We start from the raw sequence: 12,010 nt of genomic DNA, 5'->3' as shown, positions 1-12,010 counted from the left end.
TCATGAGACACGAACAACAAGCGCCCAGAGGCGATTCAGTTCGCATGTGCCGCGCTATATACGTTTTTCATTCATTCATTCATTCAACTGCTTGAGGACTGAGAACCACGCCCTCTTGAGCCAGTATGGTGCTACCAGGATTAGAGAGGTGTGTTCTGACTGAAACTTCCTCTGAACTGCGGGTTAACAGAACTGTCAGCGGGAATGCGTAGCACCTTCCGAACCGCCAGCTCTGAGATAGAGTGTCGTCCCCCCCCCTCTCCTCTGTTCAGAGAGAAAAAACAGGGGGTTTTCGCGTTTTCCCTTGACGCAAAAAGGTCCACCTCCGGAGGTGCCCATCTCTCGGCCAAGAGACAGAAGACCTCCCGATTGAGGGCCCATTCGCCCTCCCTCAGTTGCCTCCGACTGAGAAAGTCTGCCGTCACTTTCCTCTCTCCTCTCAGGAAGACTGCTGAAAGTGAGAGGGTGTGGATCTCGGCCCAGCCCAGAATGTCTGCTGCCAGGGCCGACAGAACTCCACTTCTCGTGCCGCCCTGCTTGTTTAAATAAGCCACGGCCGAGGAATTGTCCGACCTCACCTGAGTGTGGTGCCCCTGAAGTTCTTCCCGAAAAAACCTGAGGGCTAGGCCCACTGCCCTCAGCTCCTTCCAATTGGATGATCTCTTTTGATCCTCGTAATTCCAGATGCCTTGTGCTGGAAGGGATCCCAGATGTGCCCCCCAGCCTTTGCCACTTGCGTTTGTGGTCACCACCCGAGACACCGGGATAAGCCACAGACGTCCCTGCATTAGGTTTGTGACCTTCCTCCACCACCAGAGGGATCTTTTTACCTGATCTGGTACTTGGACTAAGGCATCTAGGACCTCTAGTGAGTGATCCCAGACCCTTAGAACGAAGGCCTGCAGGGGACGAAAGTGAAGACCTGCCCACTGAACTGCTGGGAGGGTAGACGTCAACAGCCCTAGAGTTGACATCAGAGACCTGCTGACTGCCCTGGAGGGAGGCCACTGCACTGTCCAACTTCTTGATCTTATCCATCGGGAGGAACACTCTTGAAAGAGTCGAGTCCAGCAGGTACCCTAGATAAGTGACACGTTGCGATGGGATTAGGCTGGATTTTTCCAAGTTCAGCAACCACCCTAGGTCTGTTAGAACCTTTTTTGTCACCTCTAGGTCTCTGGATAGCTGCTCTGGGGATGCTGCAAATAGAAGCTGGTCATCCAGGTAAGCTATGATGGACACTCCCTGGAGTCTCAGAAGCGCTATAGGTTCTGCCAAGATCTTGGTAAAAATACGGGGCGAAGAGGATAGCCCGAATGGCAGAGCCTGGAACTGCAGATGTACTACTGTTCCGTCTAGGTCCACCGCTAGTCGCAGGAACCTTTGAGAGCTCTGTGCGATCGGGACATGTAGGTATGCGTCTCTGAGGTCCAGAGATACCAAGAAACAGTTGTGGGGGAGAAGGGCTCTGACTGTGTATATCGATTCCATGCAAAACTTCTTGTACGCAATGGATCTGTTCAGAGGTTTTAAATTCAGAATTAATCTGAATTTCCCTGAGGGCTTTTTTACCACAAAAATGTGTGAATAAAATCCCTTTCCTTCCTCCGCCTCTGGAACCCATTTTGATCCTCCAGCTCCCTTAGGGCCCCCAGCAAGGCCTCGGATTTTTCCTTGCCTCTGGGTAGCTGTGTGACTAGGTATCTCCGAGGGGGTGGTGTCGAAAATTCCAGACGGTACCCCCTTCTTATGACCGCCAGGACAAACCGGTTGGGGGATATTGCTTCCCACTGTGGGAGAAAGGCCCCCAATCTTCCTCCCACCCGACTAGGGCGTCATGGGTTTTTAGGGGGCTGGTCAGGAGGGAAAAAAAAAAAAATCGCCCCTCTGCCCTTGGGGGTCCAAACCCTCTTCTGGCCTTGCCGGTTTGGGAGCCCCCTTCCGTCTTTGCGAACGAAACCCCATCCCTGACTGTACCGAGGTTTTCCGCTTGGGAGGAAAGGACTTTTTGTCCGCCATGCGGTCTAACACTGTTTTAAGGCCTGGGCCAAAAAGCAGGTCACCTGTAAAGGGTATACCACACAACTTGGATTTAGAGGTGCTGTCCCCCGCACCCTACAACCGCGCTCGGCGAGGATGGGGTGGCGGAGCGGTGGGAATGTACCGCACCTAGGATAACCTGAAAGCCCCTGCTTCCCAAGGTATGTAAAACGGCCTTAGTCCCTTGACTATTTCAGCCAGGTTCCTTGCACAGTGTCTCCCCACCGGAGGAAACACTAATAACTGAGGTCTGGCAGTGGGAAGTGAGAATTTATGGGCTGACACAGTGTTTCCTAAAGGAAGAGGAGGAGCCTCTCTCTCAATTGTGGCTGTCCTAAAAGATGGAAAGGGAAAAAAAAAACACGTTATACTTACCTGCCGCCCTGTGCAGTGGTTTTGCAGAGCAGCCCCTATCCCATGGGTCTTCAAACTACGGCCCTCCAGTTGTTCAGGAACTACAATTCCCATAATGCCTAGTCATGTCTGTGAATGTCAGTGTGTCACAATGCCTCAAGGGATGTGTAGTTCTACAACAGCTGGAGGGCCGTAGTTTGAGGATCCCTGCCCTATCTTCTTCTTGTTGGCTGGTGCAGATGATGCAAAGAATAATCAGACATATATGGATGGCTGTAGTTTACTTGGATTCATTTGTATTGAAGAGACATACAGCAGAGAGCATGGTGCTCATGTTAGCACACGAGATATAGAAGAACAACAACCATAGATAACAGGAAAATGCAGTAACAGATAGTTAACACATAGAACATTATGATAGAGTATCTGTGTATAGTGACATCTAGTGGTCATACTCCAAATACACAGGGAAATAAACCAAGCAATGTATAACATAGCATGAAACAATGTTCAGTCTCCAACACCCCTTCTCATTGTGAAGTGCTTAATTAGACAAACCGATTCTTCTTGTTAGATCCATATGTCTCTTTGCAGGCAAAGGCTTAGTAAGGATGTCTGCTAACATTTCCTCAGTGGGACAGTATTGTAGATCCATCTGTCCTTGCTCTTGTAAGTCTCTTAAGAAGTGATATCTCACGTCTATGTGTTTGATTCTCGGGTTTATCCGCTCTGTCTGTGCGAGTGCTATACATCCTTGATTGTCCTCATAGATTGGCGTGGACTCTTTCTGGTTCTGGTCTAGATCTTCCAGCAATTGTCTCAACCAGATTACCTCTTGCCCTGCTTGTGATGCGGCCACGTATTCTGCTTCGGTGGAGGACAGTGTCACTGTGGACTGTTTTCTGGTGGTCCAGCTGATCAGGCCGTCTTTAAATAGAAACAGGTGTCCACTGGTGGATTTCCGATCACTGGGGTCGCCTGCCCAGTCTGCATCCACATATCCAGTCAGACCACTCTTCCCTGTTGATGAAAGTTTCAGTTTAAAGTCTATTGTTCCCTTCAAATAGCGTATGATCCTTTTTGCTGCGTTCCAGTCCATCTGGGTTGGCTGGGATACTTTTCTGCATAAGAATCCCACTGCTGTAGCTATGTCAGGCCTTGCCACTGTAGCAATGTATAGTAACTTCCCCATTGCCCTTCTGAATTGAGTCATTTTGCAAGGGGTAAATTGAGTTGTTTAATTCTTTAAGATAATTTGTCTCCATAGGCGAGTTGACTGGTTTGGCATCATTGAGCCCAAAAGTTTCAATTACTTCCTGTATTTTGTGACTCTGGTTAATAAGAAAACTACCATCTTCTTCTCTTTCTATCTGCATGCCTAGGAAGTGTTTGACATCACCTAGATCTTTTGTTTCAAAGTCCATGTTTAAGACCTCCAGCAGTCTGGAACAATCCTTCTTGCTCATAACATACTAACAGATCATCTACATAAATGAGTACAAAGATCCACCTACCATTTAGTTTCTTGGTGTATAGGCAGGGATCGGCCTTGCTCCTCTGAAAGGATTCGCTCAAAAACACCTCATTAATCTTCATGTTCCATGCTCTGGCTGCTTGCTTGAGCCCGTAGATCCCCTTCTTAAGTTTACACACCTGTTCTGGCTTTTGTGGGTCTACAAAGCCCTCTGGTTGCTCCATGTAGATGTCTTCTGTTAAGTCACTGTGTAGGAAAGCGGTTTTTACATCAAAGTGCTTTACTAGCATTTGTTTTGTAGTTGCAACTGTGAGTAGAGCTCTGATTGTGGTATGTTTGACGACTGGGGCAAATGTCTCATCGTAGTCTTCTCCATATTTTTGGGAGTATCCTTTGGCTACGAGTCTCGCTTTATATCTCTCAACTGTGCCATCAGTGTTGTACTTGACCTTGAAAGTCCATTTACACCCAATTGCCCTCTTTTTGGCCGGCAGTTGCGTTGGTACCCAAGCCTCCGTGTCCTGTAGTGAGATGATTTCTTCCTCAGCTGCCTTTATCCATCTCTTGGCTTCCCTCTCTGGGAGTTGTGTTATGTCTTTCCAACAAGTGGGTTCTCTTACGCAGGATGTTTCTACTTTGTACGAGAGTCTGTTGGGGGGTTTACCTTTGTTTTCCCTCATTGAGCGTCTTGGTTCAGCGTCATTAGCTGGTTCAGTTTGTTCCAGTCTTTTCTGTGACACAGTATCACTTTCGGGGGTTCGTTCCATAGGAAAGAAAAACCTGCTCAGCGTTATTTGGTTCTTCTGCTCTTGGCATGGCTGGCTCCGTTACTTAATTTCTCGGGTCCTCGATAAATGTTACGCTGCTGCTGATTGTCACTTTATCGGTCTTCGGGTCTATGATTCTGTATCCTTTGGTGTTGTCGGCATAACCAACAAAGACACCTTCAATTGCTCGATTCTGGAGCTTGCTGCGCTTTTCTCCCGGAATGTAAGCAAAAGCTTTGCTTCCAAATACCTTGGTGTCCTATGCTTGGTTTTCGACTGTGCCATAGCTCGTATGGAGTTTTGGTTGTTGCCTTGGAGTGTAATCTGTTTTGTAAGTAGGTGGCCGTTTGTACTGCTTCTCCTCAATATTTTTCTGGGAGTCCAGAATCAGTCAACATGCATCTGATCATTTCAGTCAGGGATCTGTTTTTCCTCTCTGCTACCCCGTTCTGCTCTGGAGTATATGGGACAGTCTTTTGATGTTCTATTCCTAGTTCCCTGAGTGTATTCTCAACTTGAAACCCGGTGTACTCCCCACCATTATCACTTCTGAGTACTAATGGTTTTCTGTGAAATTTATTGCTTACTTTGGTAACATAGTCCTTCAGCTTGTCGAATACTTCTGACTTATTCTTCATTAGGTATGTCACTGTAAACCTTGAGTAGTCTATAAAAGTTAATATGTATTTATTTCCTCCTGGGGTGGTTCTCATAGGCCCGCATACATCTGTGTGTATTAGGTCGATCGGTCTTGTTGCTCTGCTTTCACTTGCCTTTGGTGGGGTTACTCTGGTGGCTTTGGCCTTGATGCAGCATTCACACCTTAGCGTGTTTGGGCAGCCTGTTAACTTGAAGCCTTTCGTTAAATCCCGTCTGGCCAGCTCCTGTATGCTGTCAGGGTGCCTGTGGCCCAGACGTCTGTGCCATAAATGAATACAGTTCTTGTGTTTATGTGTGCAGAGCTTTGTTTCTTGCTCAACAACATCAAGTTCATAAAGGTGCTTGCCCGCTTTAGCTGTTGCTATCACTCTTTCCCCATCTTGGATAGTGCATTGGTCACCTTTAAACGTTGTGGTTAGTCCTTTGCTTGCCAGTCGCCTGACTGATATAAGGCCGCCATTGAGTCCGGGAACATACAATACATCCGTCATTGGTATTTTTAACACTTGTCCATCCTCATTTTTACAAGTGACTATTCCATGTCCTGTTCCTTCAGCAGTTGTGCAACTCCCATCTGCAAGATATATGGCTTCTTTCTTGTCTGGATTGAGCTCTACAAAGAATTCTCTGTCGTTAGTCATGTGACTTGTTGCTCCAGAATCTATATACCATTTATGGTTGGTGAAGGCATCTGTCACTTTAAAAGTTCCGTGCCACGCTGCTTGGTCGTTGTTTTTCATCATGGTTATGAGTGCCTGATTGGGATCTTTTTCCCTCTGCTCATTCCTCCACAATGGACAGTCGCGCTTGAAATGCCCAGCCCTGTTACACCGGAAACATAGTTTGGCCTTCCAGTTTGGCATCTTAGTGTATGTTGCTTTAAGTGCTGCTCCTGTATCGCTCTCTTGCCTGTGAGAAGTTTGCTCCTTTCTGCACTTGTATTCATCTGAAAGTCGATATTTCACTAACTGTAATGTGAGTTCTGCTTCAGATCTTGTCTCTAATGCATTAATCAGAGGGTTGTATGACTCTGGCAGGCTGCATAAAAGTATTGCTGTCACATGGTTATCTTTGATCTCCTCTCCGAGGTCCCTGAGTTGTGCAACAATCTCCAGCACGCTTCTTATATGTTCTTGCATATCCCCTTCTGGAGTCAGTTTTGACTGGTACAGCTTCCTTAGTAAATATAACTTGTTGTTTAAGCTGGAGCTCTCATGTAATCTACGGAGTGCATTCCACATACCTTTGGCAGTATCTAACCCTTTTATGTGGATAAGCTGTTCATCTTCTACCAGTAGGGCTATTGTGGCTCTTGCCTGTCTGTTTTTCTTATCCCACTCCTGGTTGTCTACATCCGGCCTGTCTGTGGTGAGGACATCCCATGTGTCATGTTTGCTCAGCAACATCTCCATCTTGAACTTCCACATCTGGTAGTTGTCACTATTTAGCTTAGTGATCCCCAGTTTAAGATCCCCGCTGCTAGCCATGATTAATGTACCTTGCTCGTATTCCAAGCGCCTGGATACCTCAGAGCAGATTTCCTCCGCAGCTTGATCAAAGATGGTGTGCAGGTGAAGACTAGGCCTCTGTTCCGGCTGTCTGATGATTCACGTTGTCTGGGCCCATAACCTTTGTTGGCTGGTGCAGATGATGCAAAGAATAATCAGACATATATGGATGGCTGTAGTTTACTTGGATTCATTTGTATTGAAGAGACATACAGCAGAGAGCATGGTGCTCATGTTAGCACATGAGATATAGAAGAACAACAACCATAGATAACAGGAAAATGCAGTAACAGATAGTTAACACATAGAACATTATGATAGAGTATCTGTGTATAGTGACATCTAGTGGTCATACTCCAAATACACAGGGAAATAAACCAAGCAATGTATAACATAGCATGAAACAATGTTCAGTCTCCAACACTTCTCAGCTCCCTTTTTGGCACTCCTGGCTCCTCACTCCTGTTGAGTGCCCCCCACAGCAAGCAGCTTGCTATGGGGACACCCAAGCTCAGCCACAGCTCCCTGTGTCTATTCCACAGCCCGGCCCTGCCCTTTCTATCATTGGCTGACAGCAGCACAAGCCAATGGCGTTGCACTGCTGTTTCAGGCCAATGAGGAGGAGAACCCTGGGCAGCCAATACTGGCTATGTTGCTTGCAAATTAAGACAATCTATATGTCAAACCTGAAAAAAAGCACCCTCCTCAAGGGTGTCCATACAGATTAAAACTGCTGGGACTCAAGCTGTTAAACAAAACGTGGCAATATACAACTTACTTGTTGGTCAGCAGCACAGTGATTTGCAGTTTGACTTCTGCACTTGTAACTGGAGGCTTCATTACTTGTATGTAGCGCAGGGCTTGTCTGTAATCTCCTTGGCACATTAAAGTTTCAATTATTTGATTATGCTGCCAGCTCATCACACGGCTTGCAGCTGGGTAAAGAAAACAGTCCAGAGAATTCTAAAGTAAAAAACAAATATTTTACCATAACTTCAATTTTGTAACTTAGACTAGGTTGATATTAGCAAAGTGTGGACTAAAATTGAACAAGATGGAGTTTTAATAAACTGAGGAAAACTCAGCTAAAACTGGTATCTCCTTGCATATTAGCTTCCAACCAGGGGTCAAGTCCTGGGGAAAAAAGTGTGGGAACTCCACCCAAGATCCACTCCCCCACGAAAAAAAAAAAAATCATACGCTCATATGCATAATTACTTAACCGCAAGTTCTTTCTAAACCCCGCGATAACTAGCGACAGACCTCCGCAATGTCTCCTGGGAACAATGACAAAAGCTCCCAGGAGACATTGCAGCATCGAAGAAGTGACGGAATACCCGCACACTACCCGATGAATACAGGAAGCGGCCAGTAACATAAAGGAATACTAAGGTTCGCCTGCCCCGACAGTGACTCGAGCTGGGCATCGCCGCTTGGTGAAGGATTGGCACGGGCGGCTCGGCTGCTCTCGGCTGCTCTAGTCCTGCAAAGGGAACGGAGTTCCTGCTGTGAAAAAAGTGCAGGAACTCCGTTCCCACGCGTTCCCGCAGGACTTGAGCCCTGCTTCCAACAGATACCTCTTTTTTGCTGGCTTCTACAAAGACCTCTCCATAACATGACCAAGTTTAAAGAAACGGGTGATTATATCCAGCGGCTCCCATCATTTTGCCAATTATGTGGTCTTTTGCAAATAGCTCATTTGTTAAAGAGCATGTAAACCTATATACTCTGAAAACTAATAAGTGATTTTTTTTATATATTTTAAATAAAATAATCCTATGGACTAGAATTCCTGTTATAAGGAGATAACCATTCCAGTAGTCCTTCTGCGTGGTCACCGTCTTATTGGCTCTCCCAATGGAGATTAAAATGGGCTGTGCCAAAGTATTAGTATGTTCCAATGATAACCGAAAAACCACCCTACAAAAATTACATGTGGCAGAGGGCATTCATATAGACAGGAAATGGCTGTAAAGGTGTGCAGCAGTGCATAGAAGATAAAAACAATTTTTTTTACACTTAGTACAAAATCCATTTGTTGGAGTTCATTGAGGGGCAGATTCAGAGACTTCTGAGTTACACTGCCATCTATAGAAGGATTTGGACACGGCACCAAAAAAATAAATACAAATTTTGTGATTAGCCCAGTAGAACTCCTACAGTTTTATGCAAAATCAGTACCAAAAGAATGATCAGACACACATATCGTGATCACAATTAACTCCAAGAAATGGATTTTAAGATGGGTACAAAAATAGGATTCTATTTTTCTTGTTTATTGAGGGGCACACTTTCAGAAACTGTTGGGGACAACTAAAAGCAGCCCAAAAATGCCATGTCTTCTAGAAGCCAGGATGGAATAATGGTGAGAAGTCAAAACTTCGGACAGAAGATGTAGACCGTTTAGAGGAGCGCACAAAGAGTCTGTCAGGAGACAGGTGAGGTCCAAGTACACATCTATCTACAAGATTGGCATAATGAGAATCACTAGGGATGAGCCGAACATATCCGCGTTCGGTTCGCACCGGAACGTTCGAACAGACCGTCCGTTCGCACGAACATTTAGAACCCCATTGAAGTCTATGGGACTCGAACGTTCAAATTCAAAAGTGCTCATTTTAAAGTCCAATATGCAAGTTGTTGATGGAAAACGTCTGAGAACCCGGGTCTTGTCCCAGGGAACATGTATCAATGGAAAAAAAAGTTTTAAAAACGGTAGTTTTTTCTTGAGCAGCGATTTTAATGATGCTTAAAGTGAAAAAAAAAAATACTTTTAAATATGGTACCTGCTGGGTGTCTATAGTAGTGGCACGTGTTTAGAAATGTCCCTGCACAACATGAGATTACTCTCAGAAAAAAGTAATTTAATACTGCTTGCGGCTCCAAACACTGGGGAACTCTCTTTGGAACCAGCACCCTCATCAGCTCCGAGCATCCTCCTCCTTGATGGCCTTCCGTAAGGGCTTGAAAACACTTATTTTTTCACAAGCCTACAGATAGAGACTTGGCCTTCCAAGCCCTTAGCAGGACGCTGCCTTAATCTCAGGCTGCGGTCCATGGTCAGGGAGTAGGGATAGGCTTTTTGTGCCCTGACACCCCCCCCCCTTCTTTTTATATTTCTTGTCTGTTCCCCTCTTTTACTTAGATGTCCTAGTTTCTTCTTTTTGCTCTTGGGAACTGGATACCCCCAGCTTGTTGGTAAGCGCTTAGACGCGAGTTTCACAACTCGCATTCGGCGCTCTATAAGTATTTATTCCAATCCAATCCAATGTTTGGTCCCTGCAATATGGAAAAAAATCATTGAAAAAAATAGCATGAATTTCCCCGCCACCACTCCCCCAGGTCATTACAAGACCCAGTGCCAATCCTGACCTCCCTGGGGCCCTAAGCAAAATGACATGGCACATGGGGGGGGGGGGGCGCTGACGACAGTGACATGTCACATTAAAGAAAGTTGAGAAGCGGGGGGAGGGGGTGTTCTGCTGTCGGAAATTACTCAGCCAGCGAGTTTAGTAGCGGGGTGAGGGGGCGAAAATGACTTCTCACCAGGCGGGGCCTCTAGTAATTTGGGGGGCCCTTTGCAGCTTTGCGGGACCCTAAGCGGCTTGCATAGTGAGCCTATAGTGAGGATCGGCCCTGACAAGACCTTTTGGCCCTATATACTTTGAACAACAGTATACAGGCATTGCAAACAAGATAAGGACTGTAGGTTTCTTAAGTAGAATCAGAACCATGTCATACTTTGCTCCTGCATATTGCACAATTTCCTAAAGAGACCCTCAACAAACTACATGACACTTGTGCCTGATGAGGCCACTGATGTTCCAGTGGTGGTGGCCCGTGAGACTGTCCATACAGGCTTGGCCCCCCAAAGTGCACGTGCTGTGTGGCAACAATATGTCTTAGGGGGGGGGGGGCATTACAATGCCAGATCTTGGCTCAATAAAATTATTTTTTTGGGAAAGTAAAATTCTAGAAAAAAGGGGGGTTGCCATCCGGGGCCCCCTTTGGACAAATTCTGTGAAGAACTCCTGTTCTCTGAAGGCCTCCATTATTTCTGCAAGTCAAAATTTCGCAAAAAAAAAAAACACTAATGTCAGTCAAGCCTTAGCTTTCTCCCCATATCTAACCCACAAACTCATCCACTGATCATAAAGTCCAAAAATCAAGTTTCGTATCGTATTGCACGATCGTTTGTGCGAAGCTCCGCACGTTGCCACGCCCATGACGATCGTTCTAGTGATTGACACGCCCCTTTTCAGTCGTTCAATGCAAGAGTCAGAAGAAATGGTGGAGGGAAGACAGCAAGCTGCAACCAGGCAGGAGAGAGGACCTGCACACCAGGAGGAGCAGGAGTTACAAAGCCACCAACATGAGCTTCGAAGAGATGGTAGAGATGGTGGCTGTTCTTAAAAAGGAGGACTACGACGGCAAAAAAGGCCCTTACAAGAACCCCAATAAACTGAAGGAACAGATTATGGAGATGGTGCAAAATTCGGGGTGCAGAGGTCCAGGGAGCAGCTGCGGAAGCGATGGTCTGATTTGAAAATCAGAGAGCCGGACCAGATGGGGAGAATTAGAAGAGTTTTCAGAAGACGTAAGTAAATTTCATGTGTACTCTGAATATTTGTTTTAATTCTTTTGCGTCATTTAGTTTTCTTTCAGGTTGTGTATATAGACAGTCCAAGAATAGATGTTTCAAGGTTCCTGTTTGTGGGCATAATACTTGGTTGTTTTTTTTTTCTTTTAAAGTGTATTTTGTGCGTGTACTCGAGAGAGGAGCCGGACTGCAGGAGTTGGGAGTAGGCAGGCCTCCCCCAGAGGCAATCTGCCACCTTTCTCCATGCCCCGGGTGGCAATGGTGGGTGTGTGAGGGGGTCCTCCCACACAGCCTGCCCTACCTGCTCCACTTTGAAGCCCAACGGCTTCAAAAGGGAGTGAGAGGCTCTAGCCCGCTCAACCAGCCCCGTTAGTCCTTCGCCTCTCTTTTTAGAGACCGCGTGGTCAAAGTGCGTGCATGTTAACCCAATTTTGAGTGCGTGCAAGTGTGGTGGTTTTTGTGGGAGGGGGGTGGGCGTACTAAGCGCAGGCTTACCTCGCATAGCACACCCACCGGGAGCCGGGCTGAGACCACCAAACCCAATTCACATGTAGCCGAGACTGGGATCCGAACCTCTAGCTGCAGAGGTGAATGGCTTGTCAGCGCA

General features: G+C 46.4%; 1 protein-coding gene across 1 annotated transcript in view; it reads right to left on the bottom strand.

Annotated features, from left to right (window-relative positions):
• LOC120928965 (protein ELYS-like) overlaps nt 1–12,010 on the bottom strand; it is a 192,765-nt gene that overhangs the window by 42,294 nt on the left and 138,461 nt on the right. The window contains 1 exon segment of the mRNA XM_040340111.1: nt 7,582–7,766. Coding sequence (XP_040196045.1) covers nt 7,582–7,766 — 185 coding nt within the window.

This window comes from Rana temporaria, chromosome 1 (genome assembly GCF_905171775.1).
Source record: "Rana temporaria chromosome 1, aRanTem1.1, whole genome shotgun sequence".
In the NCBI taxonomy this organism is placed as follows: Eukaryota; Metazoa; Chordata; class Amphibia; order Anura; family Ranidae; genus Rana; species Rana temporaria.
The sequence above is the reverse complement of the archived record's forward strand: the minus strand, read 5'-3'. Positions and strand labels throughout refer to the sequence as shown.